We start from the raw sequence: 27,976 nt of genomic DNA on the forward strand, positions 1-27,976 counted from the left end.
TAATTATGCGCCTGTGATGTGTCACTAGTATACCGGTGTAGAGTTGTGTTCCTGTATTCTGTCACTATGGTGTGTCATTAGTATATAGGTAGAGGGTTGTGCTCTTGTGCTGTGTTACTAGTATACAGGTAGAGGGTTGCGCTCCTGTGATGTTGCACTAGTACACAGATAGAGGGTTACACTGCTGTCATGTGTCACTTGTGTACAGTTAGAGGGTTGTGCTCCTGTGATGTGTCATTACTATGCAGGTAAAGGGTTGCACTTCTGTAAGTGTTGCTAGTATACAGGTGGAGAGTTGTGCATTAATGCTGTGTCACTACTATACAGGTAGAGGGTTGTGTTCTTGTGATGTGTCACTAATATACAGGTAGAGTTGTGCTCCTGTGATGAGTCACTAGTATACAGGTGGAGGGTTGTGCTCCTGTAATGTGTCACTAATATGCAGATAGAAGGTTGTGCTCCAGTGCTGAGACACTAGTATACAAGCGGAGTGCTGTGTTCCTGTATTGTTTCACCAGTCCTGGCAGAGGGCAGCACTTCTTAACTTTCTCCTTGGTAGAGGATTTTGTCCTTGTGTGGTGTCACTAGTCCTAAATAGGAATTTGTCCCTGTGTTTTGTGGTGTCTGTAATTTTATAGGGTCCCTGATGCCCAGGAAGGACTGAGTTTTTGTTATTTAACTATTTTGTAAATGTTTATTTGAAATATATGGGAGAAACCTCTAGGTGCCTGGCAAATGCAAATTAGAAATTGGGATGCTCAGCCAAAGGCTCTGGAGAAGAGCCAGGTCTGCCGCTGTTTAATAAATATGGGGAGGTAAGGAATGGCTCTTGGGCTCTAAAATGACCAAAAGGAGACATGGAGGAGAGTTGAAAACTAGTGCCAATGAAGTAGTCTTAATTAAATTTCTGAAGAAGCACAGATCAGTCATATTTGCATGAATTGTTAAAGAGATATTTAAAGGTGTGTACCATGACAAATCTAATATGCAGCTTATTTTGCTAAGTTTATAATATCTTTTGTATTTATGTTGCATACAGAATTGGAATAGTGCAAGTATATGTTATTAAATTGAGAAACGTAAACCTAGTCAGCACCATAATTATTTAACATTTTGTGATTTTTATATAATGCAGGGTCATGTTGCCTGCCCAAGATAAAGGAATGGTCATTTGTGACATGGGGATTGGAGGGGGGCGGTGAGTTACATAGTATCTTCTTCACTATGTGACAGCGGGGGTTGGGGAGGTGTTATACATAATATGCTTCACTGTTTGGAATGATTTAAAGGAAACCCCTTTCATAGTACATTTTTTAATTCAGAGTCCTCCTCCTTGTTGTTTCTACCCTCTGTGGACATATAGGGGTCTTCATCAGGACAGGGTTCCTAGTTCCAGGACCTGTTCACAATCTGCATCCTAGAGCGTGACTGGATAACTAATGTCCTGCAATAGGGTAAGTTGCAAATTCCAGTGATGACCACAGTTCTCCGCCATGTTGTCAACACAATGTTTCTACTCTCTGTGGACCCCTGCAGCGGTCCTCGTTAGGACAGGGTTCTTATTTTCGTGGATCTGTTGTCAATGTGAAACATCTACCATCTGCGTCCCAGAGTGTGATTGGGTAATTTATGTCCTGCACCAGGAAAAGCCCACAAAAGGTAGTCAGTGAACTGTATAATACGGAATGTTAGGACAGCAATGTCTTTAGAATGATAAACAGGCGTTTATGCCCGTATTGAGAACCAGACCTTTGGTGTGGCCGTGTAATCCTACTAATATAACGTGTGTGCAGAATCCTAGGCCTATCCTTGATAATTAGTGTTTCAGAACCTGTTTGGTGACCTGGACAGCACATCAAGTGTGCACTCATAACCAAGATGACACTACTTTCCTTGTCCTGAGTTAGACACCTAAAGTGGTGGTGGCAGCGTACCAAGTTCTGTGGATAATTAGTTATGATCAGTCCTTTTTCCTGTTTCCGATGAGAGTGCAGTCTACTGTACTGCCTTGGCGTGAGCCCCAGACCGTTGCACTAACCTTCCGTGTGCATGTTCTGTGCACGTAGTTACAGTGGATGTGCAGCATGTGTGGTAATAGGAATCTGTGTATAGTGAGAGTCTGAGTATTGAGGCCAGTAGCATCAATTTTGTATCACCTCTGGCACAAGATGGAGGGTGGATACAGCTTCCAGATAAAAGTGTATTAACTGCTTTCCTGTGGCTTAGGGTTGGAGATCCAGACACTAAAGTGAGTGAGAATGGAGTCAGGGCTACCCCTTGGAATTGAGGTTTAAGTTCATGTTAGCAAAGCGCTGCTGATTGGTTCTTCCGGGGCACTGCCATTCAGTAGATGGTAATAGTGATGGGTGGGACAGAAGTTTCTGCTGTTAGGACAGGAATTATTTTAGCAGGAACGACCCTTTTGTGTGTCCCTCATTACTGATCCACGATCACTGATGACAGCCAGGTGCAGAGATCTCACACTTCATTGTGCCCCTGTTTTTGACACCCCTGCTTGATGCAAGCACCTTTGCTGCCTCCTGTGAGTGTCATCACATTGCACAAAGGCGGTGTCTGAGAGTCCGCTAGAAAGTTACATTTGAAAGATAATCAACCAAAACCCGTTCCAAAGCCTTAGAGAGCGGATCTGCTTCCCCTGTATCCAAAATAAGTACAATAAAGTAGGACTCAAATTACCCCACTTTGTTAGAATTTCATTGAGTTCATCTTGACCAAGGACGGGAGTGTGTAGCATCCTGCATATTATATTGTAAGGTGTTTTACCAGCTCTGCCTCTCTCAGTCCCAACATTCCGAGGCATCATCAGACTCCAACATTCCAATGAGACAAAGCACAGGCACTGGCAGAGCAGAGCTGGTACAACACCTTACAATATAATTAGGCTGTGGGGTTTTAGGTTTAAACCTATAATAACTGATAAAACCCCACTGAAAAAAATAGCCCTCACCGGTGAAAACATATAAACACTGAAAAAACACCTGGCCAACCACAAACTAAATGCCAATCAAATAAAGGAAAAAAGGGAGTGAAAGAGTAATTTTATTCTTCCTGAAGTGGTCAATACAATGTAACTTTGTTATACAAGCTAGCAGTAACATTATTCTGCTTGAGTTTTGTTCTTTAGAGATGCCACTAAAATATTGTTTCTTCTTCCTTTTACTTTTTCTGTTTTGTGGCCTTTGGTCTAAAGATGCAGGGTTTAGTTTTATGGTTTAGGTCTAGTTTAATTATTTTATAAACTATAGAGAATCAGGAAATATCAAACTCATATTTGACATTTTAGCTGCATTAGATTCTTTCACTGATAGGTAAAATGGCTGGTTTCATAAAAATCTTTCCTAATATGTGTCATCACATTTACCCACAGAGAATGGGTAAAAACCCTTATCACATCAGGCCATAGTTTCTAGTGGGTCAGTATTGATAGTAGGTGAACTGCCAACACCTCAGGCTTTAAACATTCAATGCAAGGTATAGTGACAAGTATATATTTCACCAAGCATCTGGGATAGTGGTGAAAACATGACACCAGACTTTTGGAAAACATAGAACGCAGTCTCGCTTGTAATGCTCTGCAAAAAAGGTTCTTTCCAAGTTCAACAAAGATTGGAGTGATATTGTTTGTATTTGCAGTGATTCAACTAAGTATATATAAAAAAGTTGTGTGATGACCTGTCAAAATTGATAACCGAGCTGAAGTGATTCCCTGTAGGAGATTCTTGCCACTTGTTAGATGTTATGCTGAAAGCATCTTTACAATCTTCAGAGTTAATGAGAGATGCTATTGACTTTTTAGACCATTCTGGTGCACTGTTTTCTTATGCACAGGAACTAAAATGCAAATATTTATAATTTTGTGCTTTATGTGGCATCAAAGAAAGAGTCATCGCAACTGTGTCCCTTAGCTGATGGTTCTCAGCCCAAGGGGCTATGAATGCTGAGAGGGCCTTTTCACAGAAGTTTACATGGGCCCTGATAAGTGCCTGCTGCAGCCTGACATCAGAACTGCCCAAAGAGAACCGCCATCAACATTGATGTGAAAGCACTGATCTGGCATGGAATGCCGCAACTGCCTATGATGACAATCCGCTGAAGACTAGACCCTGAGGTTGCAACTGCCATGAACGAGCATCTGTGTGCAACTAGGCTGGGAGGCAACAACCTGAACTGATTATCTCCAGCGGTCATTGAACTGAATGAGGCAGCCTTACTGATCCGCACAGCTGAATCCACTACTACAGAAATGGACACACCGACCACACCATCACCGAGTAGTTATACCAGGAAAGATAAATCTTTATTCTGAGTAATAAAGTTTTTGCCTGTATGAACTCTTTGAGGCGAAAGCCATTGAAATGATCTATGCAGTAGCCAGTGAGGTGATCCATACCGAACTGAGTCTGTGCTTGAATAATGTCTATACCCATATGATATCAATCAATCAAACAGGATTTATAGACCACAGCTAATCACCTACATGGGTATCCAGGCACTGAGATCATAGCTGCTGAGGGGTTCAGTTGAACAGCTATGTCTTGAGGTCTGTAGGTGAGGGCGGGGGGAGGCCGTGCCAGGTTTTTGCCGCATGGTAGGAGAAAAAGCGACCTCCACTATTGCTTCTGCGGCTGCAGGAAGTGTGTGCGAGGGAGAGGAAAGCAGCAGAGAGCAGGTGTCTGGAGGGTTGATGGAAGTTCAGGTGGTGTATGCTGGTCCTTGATTGTGAAGGGCCTTACAGGTGTGGTTCAGCATCTTAAATGGATATCTTTTCTGAATGGGGAGCCTGTGAAACATCTTGAGGTGGAGGTGGTGTGGTTCCATTTGGGGAGGTCAAGGATGAGTCTGGCTGCTGAATTCTGTATGGTCTATAGTGTCTTCAGGAGGTGCGTGGTGAATACTACATTAAGTACGTTGCCGTGGTTCAGCCGGCTTGTGACTAGGGCTTAAGTGGCGGTTCATTTGGTGTTGACGGGGATTGAAGATCTTACGGAGCATGCAAAGGGTGATGAAGCAGGCAAAAGAGACTGCGTTGATCTGGTTTTTCATGGTGAGCATGCGGTGTAGGAAGATGCCAAGGTGTGAGCGTTAACTGTCAGAGTGGTATCTGGTCCTAGTTTGGTAAGTCACCAGGATTCGTTCCACAGAGAGCTGTTGTTCCCAAAGATCAGCACTTCTGTCTTGTCTGTATTGAGGTTTGGGCAGTTTTCTTTAATCCAGTTGGTGATGCCCATCCGGCACCTTTCTAAGTTGGACGTCATGGTGGAGGGGTTTTCTGATAGTCAGAGGATGAGCTGGTTTTTGTCTGCGCAGTATATGATGTTCATTTGGTGGGTTCTGCTGATGTTGACAAGAGAGTCATGTAGATGTTGAACAGAGTAGGGCTGAGGGACGAGCCTTGAGGGATGCCACAGATGACGGTCTTAGGTTCTGAGGTGAAATGTGGCACATGGATTCTTTGGGGTCTTCCGGTGAGGAAGGATGTGTCAGTTCAGATATGTTTGTGTTACCCAGATATATTCAATATGCCTTCTGATTAAAATAGAAAAGAAAAGTAGGAATCAGTGAATCTGCTTCAGTGATAGGTTCTATACAGCATGAGTCTATGTTGCTTATTACTGGTGTAAGAATACCTGAGTAAATCTCCTTTTCCGTTACATAGGCAAATGACTGCATATAATGAAGTGTCATACAATTTAAGGAAATAAGAATAGAGTAAAGGCAACAGGAATCTAGAACGCCATACAAAAATATATACAAGTGTGAGAGTTAAGTATACCTTGTAGCTTTCTGTTAGGGGCGACAAACTACAGACTTGAAAAGTAGAAAAAGGAATCAAAGTTAAAACAAATTTCTATATACAATTTCCAATTATATATCTCTTCTAGCCAAAAAACAAAATACAAAAATATATAAAGCCTTAGTAAGTGTCTGTGTACTTAATTCTTTAGCATGCAGAAACAAGTATTCTTATGTCTCTTTCTTTTTGTCCTTAGAATTATCAACAACATGTTCCAGAATGGCGGACTACTGAAGCAGAGTGCTAATCTAGTCTAGTCTAGTCTGGACATTTGTATTGCGCACATATCACATCCAAAGGAGTCTCATGGCGCATGCAGACAGTCCTGAAGTGAGAAGGAGCCGTAGAAGATCTTTAGCAGAAAAGCCAAGTTTTCAGTTTTTTCCGAAAATTCATATGTTCTGCGATAGTACGAAGACTCAGGGGTAATTTGTTCCAAAAGGGAAGGTGCCATAAAAGAAAAAGCACGACCGCCATTTCTGGCTGTTTGAGCTCTGAAAGGCGTGAGCAAATACTTAGTACTTGATCTCAGCTGCCTTCCGGGCAAATAACATGTACGTTTTTGGGTCCAGTATTTTGGTCCCCGTCCATACATGTATTTATGAATCAAACATAAGATCTTAAAGGTGATTCTTTTTTTTACAGGGAGCCAATGTAAGGTTTTCAAACACGGCAATGAAGAAGCTCTTCGGGGCAGGCCTAAGACCAGACGAGCAGCCGTATTCTGTAAAACCTGCAGTTTCTTAATATGGCACTCGTTTATGGCAAGAAGTAGTGAGTTGCCATAATCTAGTCTGTTTACAATTAGGCCCTGAACCAGAATTTTACGTGCTTCAGTTGGCATCCATTTAAAGACCCTTCGCAAACTCCGCATAATTCCGAAACAGGTGCCCACAGTATGATCAACTTGGTCCCTCATGGATAACTTGTTATCCATGTGGAAACCTAAATTTCGGACTGATTCCTTTGGAACAGGGCACTCCCCCAGCTCTGAAGGCCACCAGTCCTGGGTCCAGTGCTCACTCGCTCTCCCAAATAACATAACCTCTGACTTACTGCCGTTAAGTTGAAGGTGGTTTTGGCCCATCCAATTTTTTACCTCTAGCATGCAATTTTTAAAACGCCTTTTAGTCTCATTTACGTCAGCGCCAAGTGTGACCAGTACCTGCATATCATCAGCGTACGACAGCACGTCAAAGCCGCATGCCCTGATCACCTTGGCCAGGGGGGCCATATAAACATTAAAGAGCGAGGGGCTCAAAATAGAGCCCTGAGGCACACCTCTTTTGACGGGCCGAGTACTGGCCAAGGTTGTGTCTACTTGTACAGTGGTCGTCCGGTTGGTCAAATAACTGACAAACCATCTCAATACCTGCCCTCTGACACCACACTCCCACAGCCTTCTAATCAGGATCTGGTGAGAGATGGTGTCAAAGGCGGCTGAAAAATCTAAAAGGACAAGAATCGAAGATTGACGTTTGTCCAAGGCCAACCTAATATTGTCAGCAACCTCGATCAATGCTGTTTCCGTGCTGTGGGCAGCCCGGAAACCTGACTGTGATGGATCGAGTGGGTTATTAGTGTCCAAGTATTTGACCAGTTGTTCATTTACAAATGCTTCCAACACTTTCCCTGAATATGGCAGCAGGGAAATGGGACGATAATTTATAAAAGCATTTGCATCTGCGGTGGGTTTTTTCAATATAGGTCTAACATTTGCCGCTTTCCAGATTTTGGGAACCTCCGCTCCTTTCAATGATTTATTTAAAAGGCTAGAAAGACAATCCACTAGCGCAGGGGCAAGGGTGGCAAATAGTTTGGAAGTTAGTTGATCATTAGGGGAGCCTGATTTAATTTTCCGCCCTTCTAGCATAGTTTTATCATTATCCAGTAATTCAAAAGTGACCCACCTCGAGGAGGATTCGTCTGGATAAGAAGACTCATTTATATATGAGTCCAGATCTAAATACTCAATAGATGTAGTATCCGATCCAAAGGAGTTACATATATTTATGATTTTTATCCTCTAGGAATTTAGAGAGTTCCTCCGTCCATTCTTCAGTATTTGGTGTTAATTGTGGATTTTTGAAGGAAGTAAATTCCTTTAGAATGTGATAAAGCTCCTTAGAAGAGTTTTCAGCTTTAGTTATCCGTTCAGCTAAGTGCATTCTCTTGACAGTTCTAATTTCCCTCATATATTGAGTGTGTAGGGTTTGATAGGTTTTACGGTCATTTAAGTCTTTACTTTTCCGCCAGATTTTCTCGGCATTTCTAGTCAAGGGCTTAAGAGCTTTTAATTGGTCAGTAAACCAGGGTGAAAATTTCTCTCTGCATTTAACCATTCGTAAAGGAGCAATCCTGTCCAATGCCCTAGCGACAGCTGACTCCAGATGGATTGCTGCTAAGTTAACATTTGTCTTCGGGTCTATTGGATCTATCTTAAAATTATCCAAAAAGGCAGCAAGTGTGACCTTTTTCATATTTCTGCATGCCCTCTTATCTTTTTTACCAGACATTTCCAATATACAGTTGTTTATGGTGAATTTCACCAAGTAGTGGTCGGTCCACAGTAATGGGATGGGAGGGTCTATCCCAATATGAGGAGAATTAGTGATTAAGAGATCCAGCGTGTGGCCCGCTTGGTTGGTGGGACCCGTGATCTTTTGATTCAGATTAAGGGTACTCATAGAAGTAATTCGTTTTCCTGTCTCTACATCTGACTGGTCATCAACGTGATAATTAAAATCACCCAGTAACAGAAAACTGTCCGCAGTCAATACATGGGGGGGCTATAGTTTCTAATAAAGTGTGATCAGATAAGTTTAGTTTCATGCAGAAATGATCAATTAAATGCAGAGCACGTTACCACCAGGGAACCTGATGAATGGGATCCTTTGAATGTCCTGGTTTTCCTTTCTTGTCTCTGCAGTGAAGCTCAGGAGCTGACCAGAAGCTGCCACGCAGGATACCATGAAGCAAGGGAGAAAGCCGACAAAAACACAGCTGAAGACGCCGAACACAGTGTGTAGTGACCCGGAAGCAGAAGGTAAGTCAACCAATGGCAGGAAGGCCAAGCAGTTTCCTTCCGGGTGAGGCCGGCTTTATTCCTGAAGTGCTTCACCCCTGCCGCATCCGGTATACGGATCACAACAGGCTCAAAATTCTCCTTGGATTCCGATGTGATAAAGCTTCTGATAAGGTTGTGGTGGAATATGGTGTTGAATGCTGCTGAGAGGTTGAGACGGATCAGGGCTGCCATTTCACCACAGTCGAGTAGGGATCTGATGTGGTCAGTGGCAGCGATCAGGGCGGTTTTGGTGCTCAGGTTGGAGCGGAAGCCGGATTGGGAGGGGTCCAGAAGTTTGCTGATCTCCAGGTGGTCTATTGGTTGGCGGTTGATGGCCTTTTCGAGGACCTTGATGGGAATGGGGAGCAGAGAGATAGAACGGTAGTCCTTGAGTTTGCTGGGGTCAGTGGAATGTTTCTTGAAAACTGGTTTAACTTGTTGACATACCAGGGACCATAGACATTAGAAATCCTACAGAGGGTAAAGGGCACCAGCGGAGGTGCTGCGCTTTTCTGGGGATTGTACATTGCAACCCTGCAATTGTACCTTTATTGAACTATGTTGTATTTTGTTTTGTTGGTAGCTTAAATGATTAAAAAAAATAAGAACAGGGCTAGACATAACATTACCGTGTCTGTTGAGTTCTGAGTGCTTGAACCGCCCTCTACTTCTGTGAGAAGCCTTTGACTGCTTGATCTCGCTATCCTGAGAATCAAGTGCAGAAAGGGATGTCCTTGGCTCAGTTTCGAGCCATAGTCCGACAGACCCCAGGACACTAGAGGCAAACAACCTCAACCAACAGGATCATTAGCCTTGATGGTGGTCTGGCGGTGCACAAACCCTGAGCCTTGTGCGCAGGGCTATGATCTGATGCACAGTGTTTTACAGCAATGACCGCATCACTTAGCTGTCAGTATTATCAGGCGGCATAGTGACGAGTGAGGTAACTATCACTACAGAATAAAGAGTGTATTTTAGAAAAACTTTTCACAGAAACTGTGGGAGAGTATATCACTTATCGTGACATTTTTATGGCAGTCACTCCCTTGTTGAATTTATCACTATAGATAACCCTGTTAAACACTTCAATATTGCAACCAATGGCAGTGTCAGAGAGGTGATAAATGTGCACCAATGCTGATGGTGCTTCCACATTACAGGCCTGCCCTTCCTTCAAACCACAATTTAGGAGTAAGTGCAATAGTTATCCTGGGACATTCCAATCAGGTATGGTCTATCCCTGTAAGAGAACTTTAATGAAGGCATAAAATATGACACATCAAACTATGGCTGATTAATGAGACTGTTGCAGAAAAACCTTGCAATGAAGATTGAGCAGAACCGATAATGTCCAAGGTCAGTGGTTGATGTTGTGTAAAAAATACCGTAGCACAATTACATTACTAAAAGCTTGCTTTAGGAAGGGTCTTACACTGGGCTTGCTCGATCTGATGGATGGATAGATAGATAATTCCAGATCCGTGCACACACAAACTGACAGAGGTGCACAATCATAGAGATGCACAGAGATGCTTGTATACATCACAGAGGGACTTTTCACTCCATTCAAACACAGACTTACAGAGTCATAGACACACCTTGCATACACATACTCACACACAGATGCATTTAACATCTCACAGATCGATAACTCCAGACCCAAGAATACACAGACTCACAGAAGCACAGACTCATACAGATGCACACATTAATGTGCGCACTCACACATATATCTATAGACAGTTGTACACATTTTCAGATGAATATCTTCAGACCGTTGTTAGACCTGGCTTTTTCAGCTTGTTTATCCCCAGACTGTTTACTTGTTGCCCTCCTGTTGTTGACCCTGGTTTCTTTGGGTTTAGATCTCTGGGAACTTTATCACTGCTATTCAGTGCTGAAGTGCATATGCACTCCCTGTAAATTATGTTATAGATTGGTGTTTCCATGATTGGCATATTTGATTTACTACTAAGTCCTTAGTATAGTGCACTGTGTATGCCCAGGGCCTGTAAATCAAATACTGCTAGTGGGCCTGCAGCACTGGTTACGCCACCCACACAAGCAGCCCTTCAAAAAGCTTCTCAGATCTGCCACAGCAGTGTCTGCGCACAGTTTTGATTGCCATGTCGACTTTACTCAAAGGCACCCACTTTCCAAGCCCTAACCTTCCCTTTTATTAAATGTCAGTCACCCCTCAGGTAGACCCAAGATACACTGCACACTGCCCGTGGGGGTATGTGAAAGGTAGGACATGTACTGGTATGTGTGACATGTCCTGATAGTGAAATACAGTGTATTTAGTTTTTCACTATTAAAAAGGCTATCTGGCCCATATGACAGAATGGGAGATACTTTGTAACAACTTACAAGCATAACTTCCCTTGGGGCAAGTTGGAGAAATGGAGTTTAGTATGCCTGAACTAAGAATATGAAAATGCATCTTTTAGTAAAGATTTGTTTTATGTTGAGTGTTTGAAAATACCACTTTTAGAAAGTGGGTATTTTCTTGCTAAGCAATCCTATGTGCCATGGCTGGTGTGTGTATTGACTGTCTGGGTTTGGAGTGACAGGGGCTGGGGAGATGCATTCACTGCAGACAGCCACTGGGGCGGTTGAGGTGTGTCCTGCATTTCCTGGGTGACTCAGAACTGGGCTGAATAGACCTGGGCTGCATTTAGAGTGGTGGGAGGGGATTTCCCTTGCACCTGAATAGACCCAGTCTCCCTTGCACAAGGCTGTCTCCACCTCCTGCCGGGAAGCTGGAACAGAGAGAACAGAACTGATTTGGGCTGAGTACGGACACTCTCTGCCCAAGAGAACAAAGAGAAACGCGGAATAAATATTGGGTTCCAGATCACTGAACTTCAGATTACTGCTGAACTAAGGAACCTGCTAGGAAGAAGGGCTGGAAAAGCTGTCAGGAGGAACAGTCACTTTGTTCTGTGCTCTGCTGTGTTGGCCTCCTGCTTGCTGTTTCTGTTTTAGGCAGGGAAAGGACTGGATTGAACCAGCTGCTATAAGAGTTTTCTCCAAGGGCTTTAAGTATAGCTTGCCTCCGGTTGGAAGTCTCAGAGAGATAACAGAATTCAGAGAACTCCGTGGAATCAAGGAACCTGCCAAGAAGAAGAGCTGGAAGAGCTGCCAGGAGGAGTACTGCCCCTTTGCTGTGTTATTGCTTTTTTGGGTTGACCTGCAGTTGCTGCTTCTGCCGTGGGTAGTGAAAGGACTGGACTGAATGTTCTATACTTGTGCTGACTATTTCCAAGGGCTTGAAACGGAGCTTGCCCCCGTTCACAAAGTCTCAAGGACATCAAAGACTTCACTCACCTCTTGGTACCGCCTCTGGAAACGTGGGTTTCAGTTGCCACAGAGGGGGAAATCAGCCGACTCAGTCGCTGAAGGCACCACAGAGGGCACTGCTGCATCTCATACGCAACCCTGGCCTCACCGACGACGACGACCACCGCCACCACCAACCTACTGCTTGTACCATGACCTGTGGACACCGCACCGCTTTACTCTGCCGCCCGGATCTCACCAACGCCATCACTGCACACTGACTTTGACAACCGTGACCACACAGTGGCTTGAGGGCACCGCTCGCGAGTCCTATGACGCACCGCCCCATCCCACACCACAGTCTGGGCCCACCAACGCCAGCTTCCCTTCAACTGGCTCTTTCGCTTGCACCGTGACCTATCAGCGCCACAGCAAGCACCACCCTACTTTGCACCACAGCCCTGTTCTCACCGACGCCACTGTCCGACTGTCACCGAGCGGCTGCCTGCACCGCGACCTGAGGGCACCGCACGCCACACCGCTACTCTTCACTTCACAACCGCTGCCACGACCGGCCCACACCAACATGATCGGCCGCAACGGAAAAGGTACTGTTTATGAGTCTGCCGACCTTACCGCTGACCTGGACATGGACAGAGCTAACGCCTTCAAAGAACTGCATTTCTAAAGTTATTATTGCAAAGTGCATATTTCTAATTACTGTATGTTGGTCTTGTATCGTTTTGGTCTTGTTTTGCACAGATAAATATTGGCTATTTTTCTAAAACTGGTGTGCTGTCCTTTGGTAGTGTTTTCACTGTATTACTGTTGGTTATGTGCAAATCCATTACAAACTGCCTCTGAAATACGCCTGACTGCTCGTGCTAAGCTACCAAGGGGGTGAGCAGGGGTTATTTTAGCGGTGTATCCCCCTTATCCTGAATAGGAAGTAGAGTCCCTACTTGGACAAAGGTGCAAACCCATTGCCAACTAGAAACCCCCATTTCTAACAACCGTGTATACACAAACCCCGCAAATTCACCCATCCCAAATATATACATACTGACACAGAGCTGCCTACATAATGTCATTGATGTATAACTCCCAACTTATGAACACACAAGCTCATAGAGGTATACACTCATACAGATGCCCATGCATTTACACATTCACAAATACCACTAACCTTTGCGGTATGGAAACCCCTAGACAGGCATTCACATGTGCTAGTACAAACCCATAGCCAATAAATCCAAACTAAAGCATTCCCAAGCCTCAAACACACATGTACACACATGCATCTGGATTCTCTATAGCTCAAAATATATACATGCATACACAGACACACTCATCCATGCCCACAAAAACACTCAACGATAGAGATGTGCAGACATGCATGCACTCTCATGAATAACTCCAGGATCATACTTAGACATGTACAACTAAGGATAAACGTGCATACACACATGCACACACACACAGGCACATACTCACAGCCAGATAATGCTGCACCTGTGCACACATACACTAACACACACCATGCAAGTATGTGAGTAAGTACTATCTTAAGGTCAGAAAAGTAATTCTTGTTTTTATTTATTTTAGGACGAGCCATTGGCTGATTTCAGCCCCACTATCCAAGTGCAGTGACTCCGGTCAGTATATTTATCTGGTGGGAACCATAACCCAGTCTGTAGGGTCACTCATCAGCCTCTGCCTGTCCACACAAAGACATGGACACAGACATATACAGACACATTGATACACAGGTCTAACTGCAACCACTCACCCTCATGGTTTTATATTGTTCCTCTTCCTTGACTTTAGATTCCAGAATATATTCCTCCTTTTTCTTCAGAACACGCATCCACTCTTGAAGTTTTACCTGCAGGGGTGAGAGTGAAAAAAATAAGTGTAGGTCTGTAGAGTGCGGTCTTACTTGCAAAAAAGAGTCACAACAGTATCAACCCCATGTGTGCAGACTGTACGTACCAGTCATACATTAATATTGTGAGTACCACCCAAACATATCCAGATTTTAAGTACCAGTCGCACATACCCGGATTGTAAGCACCAGCCGTAAGAATCACAGACAAGGACACAGACAACTGTGTCACTACTTTGGTCCTGTTCCTCCCTATAAGCACCTGAAATCCTGTTCCATGTAAACTAGCTTCATCACTGGCCCTTACTGCTACTAGATAAAGACACTGGGCTCGATTCACAAAGGTAAACTTAGGCGTTTGGTCTAAACTTGGACCAAACATATATGTTTACGACTTTGAGAATTTACAAAGGGCATTTAAGAGTACTATCTTTATGTTCGCACTTGGGTCGGACATCAGCTCTGAGTGCAGATAGGATATAAGGATAGTACTTGTGGAATGCCCTATGTGAATTCCCAAAGTCGTAAACTTAGACGTTTGGTCTAAGTTTAGACCAAAAGTCTAAGTTTACCTTTGTAAATCGGGACCATTGTGTCTAACTGCATGAAAACACAAAGGGCCAGATGTATGACTGTATTTTGCGGTCGCAAATGGGATTTCTGACCCCTTTGCGACTGCAAAATAGGTAAGCCCAATTTACAAAACCTATTTTGCGAGTTGCTAATCAATTAGCGACTCGCAAAATAGGTTTAGCTACTTGCTATTAGGAAGGGGAGTCCCTCCCTAATAGCGACTCAAAGGCACACCGCTTCCCCTTTGGGAAAGCATGCACAATTATTTTCTAAGGGCAGGCAGTGGTCCCAGGGACTACTGCCTGCCCTTAAAAAATGAAACTTCAAAGTTTCATTTGTTTTTTTTTTAAATGCATCCCGGAAAACAGGCTGCATTGTGGGAAAAACCTGCTTTATTTAAAAGCAGTCCCAGACATGGTGGTCTGCTGAGCCCAGCAGGCCACTATCCCGAGGAGGGCTAGCCATTCCCAATGGGATAGCAAATTGCGACAGCCGCATTAATATGCATGAGGCATGCAATTTGCAACCCCATTGGGAATTGCACACATTGTCTGAGACACTGTTGTACAGTGCATTTAGAGAGTCACAAATTGACGCAATTTGGGACTTGCTAAATGCAAGCGTTGTACATCTGGCCCTTAGACTTGTCAATTTTTTAACAAGGGGGAGATGTCATGTGAGTTAGAAACGGTGAGACCCTTTGAATTCACGTTTACCCGCTGATGAATAAAGGGTAAACAACCTTTACAACTCAACTTTTACCACGCAGTGCCTTTACGACGCAACTTTTACAACGCAAACCATTACAACGCATTGCGCTGGGGGGCGCTCTAGGATAGGGAATAGGTTTAATGTACTATCCAACACCTTCCCTACTATCCACGGGGACTGGAGTTGGAATAGTAAATTAAACAATTCACTATCCAGCGCCTAAAAGCACTATGCTTTGTGATGGTATGCGTTGTAAAAACCGCGTTGTAAAAGCATGTGATGTAAAAGCATGCGTTGTAATGTCATACATCCGAATAAAGACGTGTAAAACTAACCTCCGAGTGTAGAACTAATCATCACCTTACCACCATCTTCACCATCCATATACTACACCTGATAATCAAGGACAAACAATTAGAAGAAAAAGATTCCTCCACTCCATCAAAGACAGTCTTCCGAAAGAAAACCAAAAACATGCCAGAACACTTCAGCCCTCCAGAGATGTCAGAGTGTGACGAAAATAAACGTACCATGCGAAAACAAGAGAAGTCAAAACACCCTACTAAAAACACTAACTGCAGATCCTTTAGCATAGCAGCTAAATCTTTTTACTACAAAACCACCATCAGTGAGAACAGAAGAAAAACTCTTCAAGCTGTCAAACATTGAATCGATCCTCTCGCCGAAGGCACAATCTTTGCATCAGTCGAGAAATGCCCCTGGGTATGTTTAAAAATGTCACGAAACTCTTGGGGTCTGTACACGCTGGGATTGTGAGCCTTTTATTTTTCAGCAGGACCTTTAGGTTTCAGTCGATACGCCCTCATGTGATTTACTGTTTTGGATAAATGATATTACTGTGTGGGGTCGTGATTTACAATGTATGTATATACAGTACTCCCCTTTCTTTTCATTTTTCATTACAGCAATTTTGGTGGCAGCTTATTATGGTCTGCGCATTTACTGTTCTTTGGATACCAGAAATTTTACACTAATTTTGTGAGTAATTTTATAATATTGATTCGAGTAGGAATCCCAATCGCCGCGTGTTATGTCCATATAGATAATATTGTCCTTTGTGACTAGCCTGTACAAAATGGCTCAACAGCAACCAGCTTTTTAATACTAAAATTTGACGTGTATTGATTGAAATCCTCTTTATCTTCTTTTGATTTAGTGGAACCGCTTGGACGAATTGTGTCTTTTAAGTATATACCCTTGACATGGCTAATATATAATATGGCTTACCAGCAACCAGCTTTTTAATACTAAATTCTTGACGTGCATTGATTGAAATCCTCTTTATCTTCTTTTGATTCAGTGGAACTTCTTGGACGAATTGTGTCTTTTAAATATATACCCTTGACGTGGCTAAAATATTATCCGGATATCGAAAGTTTGCCATAGGGTAAGGAGTTCTGATGCCTTTTAAAACCTGTTAGGGCTTGATTTCTGGATCATTTCCCATATATTAATTGATCTTCTGTACTATTTTCAGCTTCTGTACTGTTTGGATCGGACGACTCCATTGACGTTATTTTTCGTCGCTTCAAGTTCTGACCAACACACTTGGTGAGAACGTCTTGTGTATAGTGTCAACTCTTGCCCTGTCCTCACTTGGGTTTTACTCAATGGCTATTTTTATCTGCTTCACCTTCTCTTGCTTTCCTCCTTTCTTTCTTCTTCTTACTCGGGTTTCATTCAATGGCTATTTTTATCTGCGTTACCTGAGGTAATTCTTTTTCATAACTTTTCACATTTGGTTCTGGTTACCAATGTCCTATATAAACCATTAAGTTGCATGACTTTTGTGTTTAGATATTTGGATCTAAATGCAAGATGTTTTCCAAGAAATATATATAGGATTATTATTGTGACCTTCTTTTTAGTTTGGCCATCTCGTCTCGTTCAAAGCACAACTGCAATGTATTTTTTAAACCTTGTTTGTTTATTGTAAATGTCATGTTGGTATGTGTTATTAATATTGGTGTACTTCTGTGTTGTTTTCAGCCCTGACGAAGCTCCCACGGTTGGGGAGCGAAACGCGTTGGCTGTCCTATAAATGAGAAAATAAAAGAATTTATTTATTGATACTACATGGTCCTGGCTACTTTATCCTTGGTGCTGCCTCTGTTCTGTTTCTTGAGAAATGCAATGCCATCAAACTCTTCTTTACCAAGATCAATAAATCATATCCAACCTTGTTGCCGCTTCCACGGTCCCTCCGCTTCCAACCATCCCCTATTGCCACACTCCTCAATGGATCTTCTTCAATCCCGTATCATGCATGGATCTCCGCAATATTCTAAACGATTAAAAGAAGACCCTTCCTTCATCTATCATTAAATTGATCCACATGGTCAGCATCTCCCTCAGCCAAGGAACACTCAGACACTATTAAGATCTTTTGACTGCTAAAGAAACCATCTCTGGGCCTAGCCGACCTCACAGACGTCAGCCCTATTACCCAACCCTTTATTTATGGGGAGATCAACAAGAAAGCAGTTGCCACGCTCTACAGGAGCACATCAGCAAGCGTTATCTTCTACAGGATGACCAATCTGTCTTCAGACCGTGCTGCAGCCCTGACACAGCCACACTCCAAGTAGTCGACAACACCCTCCTCATCAACGACAAGAAAAACTCCTGACCTCATAGTCCTGATCCTGAACATCTCTGCAGTCTTAGGCACAGACAACCATCCAGCTCTGATCAATACCCTGAAAAAATGAGTGTGATTTTCAGGCACTGTCTTGAAATGGTTCACATCCTACATCACCAACTGGCACCAGTTAATGCAAATAGGTTCCACAAATTCACAGAAATGCCCTGTCTCCAGCAGAGTACCTCCGGGCTCCATCCTTTCTCTCATCATCTTTAACCTCTACAAGGGATCTCTCTGATCCATCCTCACAGACCGCAGCATCAAGATCCATCAATATGCAGATGATTCTCAACTCTACCTTAAATTTCTTCACCCAATAACATCCTCAAATCTGCCCTGATCACACCTAGTCTTGGATGTCAACTAATGTATTAAAGTTAAATGCCACAAAGATGGAACTCTTCCTGTGTGCCACCAGCTTAAAACAGACCCAAATTTAAGCCTTGCTCTCCAAGTTAAATCTATCTGTCTTTACCCCCACCCTCAACACAGACCTCTCATTCAAGCACCACATTCAATAAGTGACAAAGAATGCCAAGTAAGCTTGATTCCAATGTCCTCTCTTGAAGAAGTTGTTTCTCCTGGAAGATGACTTCAGAACAAACATACAGGGCCTCTTCCATGGGGGTGGGGACAAGGCCTTAGTCAATGGTCTCTCCAACACCACCCTAGCTCCCCTTAAAGACAGCATACATACAGCAGCACAGCCCACCAAAGGCTTGAAGAAATCCCCACCACATTAAATGACCTGTACTGGCTCCCCTTCCAGCCTAGCTCATCTTCATGACCAGCTGCATCACATAAAGTTCTCCTTAACAAGACCCCAGCTCACCTGGCAAACAAACTCCACACGTTCAAGGAACAACATCAGTCCAGGAGCATGGATATCACCAAACTTAAGACAAACAATTGTAAGAAGACAAACCCAGAAGGCAAGCCTTCTTCGTTCATGCTCCAGGATCCCTTTCGATGCGGCATCAGCTTCAACTCACCCCCCCCCCACCTTGACCTTCCCTCAACAACAGTATCTTCTCAGGGGTCATCCCCTCGGCTTACACTCTGTATCCAGGCTATAAGTACTGCCTATATATATTAAGACTGTCAGTACCAGTAACTGATGTCCAGATTGTAAATTCTGGCCACACCTTTCCATATTCTTCTTAAATATGTAAAATCTAGACCCCCCCTCAACGGATTAACCATATCTGGACCTTGTCCTATACAGGTGCCAGCCACATGCAGGGTCTGTGAAAGACCAGACAACCAAAGAAATGATCACAGTCTTTAACAGAGAAGAGACAACCAACATGAGGGAGCGGGCACCAAACATTTACACAGTTTGTGACAGAGAACACTCACAGGAAGAGAGCAGGTACCAGCCTCTTACAGGGATGGTGACAGAGAACAGACAATCACAGCAAGAGAACATGCACCAGCCTCATTCAGGGTCTGTGATGGAGAACAGTCACAGCAAGAGAACAGGCAGGCGCCAGGTCTGGGAGAGAGATCAGACAGCAGGCACCATATAGAGTAGAAGACATGAAACGGGCAGCGAGAGAGACTGAGCGCAGATATCAAGTGCTTTCATTGTCTAGGACAGCAGTCAGACTGTTGTCCGCAGAGAGAGTCTGCAACAGAGCATGTTCCAGCCCTTTACAAAGTCTGAAGCAGGAATCAGACCCCAGCCTCTTACAGGGACAGGAACAGAGAAAACACCCAACAGAGTCATGAAGGGGTCTGAGACAAGCAACTGGCCTGAAGAAGAGAGCAGACACCAGCCCTTTACAGGGTCTGCAAGAGGAAACAGGCACCAACGTCATTCAGGGCTGCAGCTGGCTTACGTGCTTCAGTTGGCATCCATTTAAAGACCCTTCGCAAACTCCGCATAATTCCGAAACAGGTGCCCACAGTATGATCAACTTGGTCCCTCATGGATAACTTGTTATCCATGTGGAAACCTAAATTTCGGACTGATTCCTTTGGAACAGGGCACTCCCCCAGCTCTGAAGGCCACCAGTCCTGGGTCCAGTGCTCACTCGCTCTCCCAAATAACATAACCTCTGACTTACTGCCGTTAAGTTGAAGGTGGTTTTGGCCCATCCAATTTTTTACCTCTAGCATGCAATTTTTAAAACGCCTTTTAGTCTCATTTACGTCAGCGCCAAGTGTGACCAGTACCTGCATATCATCAGCGTACGACAGCACGTCAAAGCCGCATGCCCTGATCACCTTGGCCAGGGGGGCCATATAAACATTAAAGAGCGAGGGGCTCAAAATAGAGCCCTGAGGCACACCTCTTTTGACGGGCCGAGTACTGGCCAAGGTTGTGTCTACTTGTACAGTGGTCGTCCGGTTGGTCAAATAACTGACAAACCATCTCAATACCTGCCCTCTGACACCACACTCCCACAGCCTTCTAATCAGGATCTGGTGAGAGATGGTGTCAAAGGCGGCTGAAAAATCTAAAAGGACAAGAATCGAAGATTGACGTTTGTCCAAGGCCAACCTAATATTGTCAGCAACCTCGATCAATGCTGTTTCCGTGCTGTGGGCAGCCCGGAAACCTGACTGTGATGGATCGAGTGGGTTATTAGTGTCCAAGTATTTGACCAGTTGTTCATTTACAAATGCTTCCAACACTTTCCCTGAATATGGCAGCAGGGAAATGGGACGATAATTTATAAAAGCATTTGCATCTGCGGTGGGTTTTTTCAATATAGGTCTAACATTTGCCGCTTTCCAGATTTTGGGAACCTCCGCTCCTTTCAATGATTTATTTAAAAGGCTAGAAAGACAATCCACTAGCGCAGGGGCAAGGGTGGCAAATAGTTTGGAAGTTAGTTGATCATTAGGGGAGCCTGATTTAATTTTCCGCCCTTCTAGCATAGTTTTATCATTATCCAGTAATTCAAAAGTGACCCACCTCGAGGAGGATTCGTCTGGATAAGAAGACTCATTTATATATGAGTCCAGATCTAAATACTCAATAGATGTAGTATCCGATCCAAAGGAGTTACATATATTTATGATTTTTATCCTCTAGGAATTTAGAGAGTTCCTCCGTCCATTCTTCAGTATTTGGTGTTAATTGTGGATTTTTGAAGGAAGTAAATTCCTTTAGAATGTGATAAAGCTCCTTAGAAGAGTTTTCAGCTTTAGTTATCCGTTCAGCTAAGTGCATTCTCTTGACAGTTCTAATTTCCCTCATATATTGAGTGTGTAGGGTTTGATAGGTTTTACGGTCATTTAAGTCTTTACTTTTCCGCCAGATTTTCTCGGCATTTCTAGTCAAGGGCTTAAGAGCTTTTAATTGGTCAGTAAACCAGGGTGAAAATTTCTCTCTGCATTTAACCATTCGTAAAGGAGCAATCCTGTCCAATGCCCTAGCGACAGCTGACTCCAGATGGATTGCTGCTAAGTTAACATTTGTCTTCGGGTCTATTGGATCTATCTTAAAATTATCCAAAAAGGCAGCAAGTGTGACCTTTTTCATATTTCTGCATGCCCTCTTATCTTTTTTACCAGACATTTCCAATATACAGTTGTTTATGGTGAATTTCACCAAGTAGTGGTCGGTCCACAGTAATGGGATGGGAGGGTCTATCCCAATATGAGGAGAATTAGTGATTAAGAGATCCAGCGTGTGGCCCGCTTGGTTGGTGGGACCCGTGATCTTTTGATTCAGATTAAGGGTACTCATAGAAGTAATTCGTTTTCCTGTCTCTACATCTGACTGGTCATCAACGTGATAATTAAAATCACCCAGTAACAGAAAACTGTCCGCAGTCAATACATGGGGGGGCTATAGTTTCTAATAAAGTGTGATCAGATAAGTTTAGTTTCATGCAGAAATGATCAATTAAATGCAGAGCACGTTACCACCAGGGAACCTGATGAATGGGATCCTTTGAATGTCCTGGTTTTCCTTTCTTGTCTCTGCAGTGAAGCTCAGGAGCTGACCAGAAGCTGCCACGCAGGATACCATGAAGCAAGGGAGAAAGCCGACAAAAACACAGCTGAAGACGCCGAACACAGTGTGTAGTGACCCGGAAGCAGAAGGTAAGTCAACCAATGGCAGGAAGGCCAAGCAGTTTCCTTCCGGGTGAGGCCGGCTTTATTCCTGAAGTGCTTCACCCCTGCCGCATCCGGTATACGGATCACAACAGGCTCAAAATTCTCCTTGGATTCCGATGTGATAAAGCTTCTGATAAGGTTGTGGTGGAATATGGTGTTGAATGCTGCTGAGAGGTTGAGACGGATCAGGGCTGCCATTTCACCACAGTCGAGTAGGGATCTGATGTGGTCAGTGGCAGCGATCAGGGCGGTTTTGGTGCTCAGGTTGGAGCGGAAGCCGGATTGGGAGGGGTCCAGAAGTTTGCTGATCTCCAGGTGGTCTATTGGTTGGCGGTTGATGGCCTTTTCGAGGACCTTGATGGGAATGGGGAGCAGAGAGATAGAACGGTAGTCCTTGAGTTTGCTGGGGTCAGTGGAATGTTTCTTGAAAACTGGTTTAACTTGTTGACATACCAGGGACCATAGACATTAGAAATCCTACAGAGGGTAAAGGGCACCAGCGGAGGTGCTGCGCTTTTCTGGGGATTGTACATTGCAACCCTGCAATTGTACCTTTATTGAACTATGTTGTATTTTGTTTTGTTGGTAGCTTAAATGATTAAAAAAAATAAGAACAGGGCTAGACATAACATTACCGTGTCTGTTGAGTTCTGAGTGCTTGAACCGCCCTCTACTTCTGTGAGAAGCCTTTGACTGCTTGATCTCGCTATCCTGAGAATCAAGTGCAGAAAGGGATGTCCTTGGCTCAGTTTCGAGCCATAGTCCGACAGACCCCAGGACACTAGAGGCAAACAACCTCAACCAACAGGATCATTAGCCTTGATGGTGGTCTGGCGGTGCACAAACCCTGAGCCTTGTGCGCAGGGCTATGATCTGATGCACAGTGTTTTACAGCAATGACCGCATCACTTAGCTGTCAGTATTATCAGGCGGCATAGTGACGAGTGAGGTAACTATCACTACAGAATAAAGAGTGTATTTTAGAAAAACTTTTCACAGAAACTGTGGGAGAGTATATCACTTATCGTGACATTTTTATGGCAGTCACTCCCTTGTTGAATTTATCACTATAGATAACCCTGTTAAACACTTCAATATTGCAACCAATGGCAGTGTCAGAGAGGTGATAAATGTGCACCAATGCTGATGGTGCTTCCACATTACAGGCCTGCCCTTCCTTCAAACCACAATTTAGGAGTAAGTGCAATAGTTATCCTGGGACATTCCAATCAGGTATGGTCTATCCCTGTAAGAGAACTTTAATGAAGGCATAAAATATGACACATCAAACTATGGCTGATTAATGAGACTGTTGCAGAAAAACCTTGCAATGAAGATTGAGCAGAACCGATAATGTCCAAGGTCAGTGGTTGATGTTGTGTAAAAAATACCGTAGCACAATTACATTACTAAAAGCTTGCTTTAGGAAGGGTCTTACACTGGGCTTGCTCGATCTGATGGATGGATAGATAGATAATTCCAGATCCGTGCACACACAAACTGACAGAGGTGCACAATCATAGAGATGCACAGAGATGCTTGTATACATCACAGAGGGACTTTTCACTCCATTCAAACACAGACTTACAGAGTCATAGACACACCTTGCATACACATACTCACACACAGATGCATTTAACATCTCACAGATCGATAACTCCAGACCCAAGAATACACAGACTCACAGAAGCACAGACTCATACAGATGCACACATTAATGTGCGCACTCACACATATATCTATAGACAGTTGTACACATTTTCAGATGAATATCTTCAGACCGTTGTTAGACCTGGCTTTTTCAGCTTGTTTATCCCCAGACTGTTTACTTGTTGCCCTCCTGTTGTTGACCCTGGTTTCTTTGGGTTTAGATCTCTGGGAACTTTATCACTGCTATTCAGTGCTGAAGTGCATATGCACTCCCTGTAAATTATGTTATAGATTGGTGTTTCCATGATTGGCATATTTGATTTACTACTAAGTCCTTAGTATAGTGCACTGTGTATGCCCAGGGCCTGTAAATCAAATACTGCTAGTGGGCCTGCAGCACTGGTTACGCCACCCACACAAGCAGCCCTTCAAAAAGCTTCTCAGATCTGCCACAGCAGTGTCTGCGCACAGTTTTGATTGCCATGTCGACTTTACTCAAAGGCACCCACTTTCCAAGCCCTAACCTTCCCTTTTATTAAATGTCAGTCACCCCTCAGGTAGACCCAAGATACACTGCACACTGCCCGTGGGGGTATGTGAAAGGTAGGACATGTACTGGTATGTGTGACATGTCCTGATAGTGAAATACAGTGTATTTAGTTTTTCACTATTAAAAAGGCTATCTGGCCCATATGACAGAATGGGAGATACTTTGTAACAACTTACAAGCATAACTTCCCTTGGGGCAAGTTGGAGAAATGGAGTTTAGTATGCCTGAACTAAGAATATGAAAATGCATCTTTTAGTAAAGATTTGTTTTATGTTGAGTGTTTGAAAATACCACTTTTAGAAAGTGGGTATTTTCTTGCTAAGCAATCCTATGTGCCATGGCTGGTGTGTGTATTGACTGTCTGGGTTTGGAGTGACAGGGGCTGGGGAGATGCATTCACTGCAGACAGCCACTGGGGCGGTTGAGGTGTGTCCTGCATTTCCTGGGTGACTCAGAACTGGGCTGAATAGACCTGGGCTGCATTTAGAGTGGTGGGAGGGGATTTCCCTTGCACCTGAATAGACCCAGTCTCCCTTGCACAAGGCTGTCTCCACCTCCTGCCGGGAAGCTGGAACAGAGAGAACAGAACTGATTTGGGCTGAGTACGGACACTCTCTGCCCAAGAGAACAAAGAGAAACGCGGAATAAATATTGGGTTCCAGATCACTGAACTTCAGATTACTGCTGAACTAAGGAACCTGCTAGGAAGAAGGGCTGGAAAAGCTGTCAGGAGGAACAGTCACTTTGTTCTGTGCTCTGCTGTGTTGGCCTCCTGCTTGCTGTTTCTGTTTTAGGCAGGGAAAGGACTGGATTGAACCAGCTGCTATAAGAGTTTTCTCCAAGGGCTTTAAGTATAGCTTGCCTCCGGTTGGAAGTCTCAGAGAGATAACAGAATTCAGAGAACTCCGTGGAATCAAGGAACCTGCCAAGAAGAAGAGCTGGAAGAGCTGCCAGGAGGAGTACTGCCCCTTTGCTGTGTTATTGCTTTTTTGGGTTGACCTGCAGTTGCTGCTTCTGCCGTGGGTAGTGAAAGGACTGGACTGAATGTTCTATACTTGTGCTGACTATTTCCAAGGGCTTGAAACGGAGCTTGCCCCCGTTCACAAAGTCTCAAGGACATCAAAGACTTCACTCACCTCTTGGTACCGCCTCTGGAAACGTGGGTTTCAGTTGCCACAGAGGGGGAAATCAGCCGACTCAGTCGCTGAAGGCACCACAGAGGGCACTGCTGCATCTCATACGCAACCCTGGCCTCACCGACGACGACGACCACCGCCACCACCAACCTACTGCTTGTACCATGACCTGTGGACACCGCACCGCTTTACTCTGCCGCCCGGATCTCACCAACGCCATCACTGCACACTGACTTTGACAACCGTGACCACACAGTGGCTTGAGGGCACCGCTCGCGAGTCCTATGACGCACCGCCCCATCCCACACCACAGTCTGGGCCCACCAACGCCAGCTTCCCTTCAACTGGCTCTTTCGCTTGCACCGTGACCTATCAGCGCCACAGCAAGCACCACCCTACTTTGCACCACAGCCCTGTTCTCACCGACGCCACTGTCCGACTGTCACCGAGCGGCTGCCTGCACCGCGACCTGAGGGCACCGCACGCCACACCGCTACTCTTCACTTCACAACCGCTGCCACGACCGGCCCACACCAACATGATCGGCCGCAACGGAAAAGGTACTGTTTATGAGTCTGCCGACCTTACCGCTGACCTGGACATGGACAGAGCTAACGCCTTCAAAGAACTGCATTTCTAAAGTTATTATTGCAAAGTGCATATTTCTAATTACTGTATGTTGGTCTTGTATCGTTTTGGTCTTGTTTTGCACAGATAAATATTGGCTATTTTTCTAAAACTGGTGTGCTGTCCTTTGGTAGTGTTTTCACTGTATTACTGTTGGTTATGTGCAAATCCATTACAAACTGCCTCTGAAATACGCCTGACTGCTCGTGCTAAGCTACCAAGGGGGTGAGCAGGGGTTATTTTAGCGGTGTATCCCCCTTATCCTGAATAGGAAGTAGAGTCCCTACTTGGACAAAGGTGCAAACCCATTGCCAACTAGAAACCCCCATTTCTAACAACCGTGTATACACAAACCCCGCAAATTCACCCATCCCAAATATATACATACTGACACAGAGCTGCCTACATAATGTCATTGATGTATAACTCCCAACTTATGAACACACAAGCTCATAGAGGTATACACTCATACAGATGCCCATGCATTTACACATTCACAAATACCACTAACCTTTGCGGTATGGAAACCCCTAGACAGGCATTCACATGTGCTAGTACAAACCCATAGCCAATAAATCCAAACTAAAGCATTCCCAAGCCTCAAACACACATGTACACACATGCATCTGGATTCTCTATAGCTCAAAATATATACATGCATACACAGACACACTCATCCATGCCCACAAAAACACTCAACGATAGAGATGTGCAGACATGCATGCACTCTCATGAATAACTCCAGGATCATACTTAGACATGTACAACTAAGGATAAACGTGCATACACACATGCACACACACACAGGCACATACTCACAGCCAGATAATGCTGCACCTGTGCACACATACACTAACACACACCATGCAAGTATGTGAGTAAGTACTATCTTAAGGTCAGAAAAGTAATTCTTGTTTTTATTTATTTTAGGACGAGCCATTGGCTGATTTCAGCCCCACTATCCAAGTGCAGTGACTCCGGTCAGTATATTTATCTGGTGGGAACCATAACCCAGTCTGTAGGGTCACTCATCAGCCTCTGCCTGTCCACACAAAGACATGGACACAGACATATACAGACACATTGATACACAGGTCTAACTGCAACCACTCACCCTCATGGTTTTATATTGTTCCTCTTCCTTGACTTTAGATTCCAGAATATATTCCTCCTTTTTCTTCAGAACACGCATCCACTCTTGAAGTTTTACCTGCAGGGGTGAGAGTGAAAAAAATAAGTGTAGGTCTGTAGAGTGCGGTCTTACTTGCAAAAAAGAGTCACAACAGTATCAACCCCATGTGTGCAGACTGTACGTACCAGTCATACATTAATATTGTGAGTACCACCCAAACATATCCAGATTTTAAGTACCAGTCGCACATACCCGGATTGTAAGCACCAGCCGTAAGAATCACAGACAAGGACACAGACAACTGTGTCACTACTTTGGTCCTGTTCCTCCCTATAAGCACCTGAAATCCTGTTCCATGTAAACTAGCTTCATCACTGGCCCTTACTGCTACTAGATAAAGACACTGGGCTCGATTCACAAAGGTAAACTTAGGCGTTTGGTCTAAACTTGGACCAAACATATATGTTTACGACTTTGAGAATTTACAAAGGGCATTTAAGAGTACTATCTTTATGTTCGCACTTGGGTCGGACATCAGCTCTGAGTGCAGATAGGATATAAGGATAGTACTTGTGGAATGCCCTATGTGAATTCCCAAAGTCGTAAACTTAGACGTTTGGTCTAAGTTTAGACCAAAAGTCTAAGTTTACCTTTGTAAATCGGGACCATTGTGTCTAACTGCATGAAAACACAAAGGGCCAGATGTATGACTGTATTTTGCGGTCGCAAATGGGATTTCTGACCCCTTTGCGACTGCAAAATAGGTAAGCCCAATTTACAAAACCTATTTTGCGAGTTGCTAATCAATT

General features: G+C 44.0%; 1 protein-coding gene across 3 annotated transcripts in view; it reads right to left on the minus strand.

Moving 5' to 3' along the window:
* The window catches only part of LOC144754199 (E3 ubiquitin-protein ligase TRIM39-like), a 197,630-nt gene that overhangs the window by 155,349 nt on the left and 14,305 nt on the right, over nucleotides 1–27,976 (minus strand). Inside the window, exons 2-3 of one of the 3 annotated variants that reach the window (XM_078641784.1) lie at nucleotides 27,150–27,245; nucleotides 13,954–14,049 (exon numbers count right to left, since the gene is read on the minus strand). In XM_078641784.1, the coding sequence (XP_078497910.1) occupies nucleotides 13,954–14,049; nucleotides 27,150–27,245 (192 nt within the window). The remainder of the gene's footprint in view (nucleotides 1–13,953; nucleotides 14,050–27,149; nucleotides 27,246–27,976) is intronic. The other 2 variants (XM_078641786.1, XM_078641785.1) reach the window with 2 other exon arrangements.

The sequence above is a fragment of the Lissotriton helveticus genome, chromosome 5_1, assembly GCF_964261635.1.
Source record: "Lissotriton helveticus chromosome 5_1, aLisHel1.1, whole genome shotgun sequence".
NCBI lineage: Eukaryota > Metazoa > Chordata > Amphibia > Caudata > Salamandridae > Lissotriton > Lissotriton helveticus.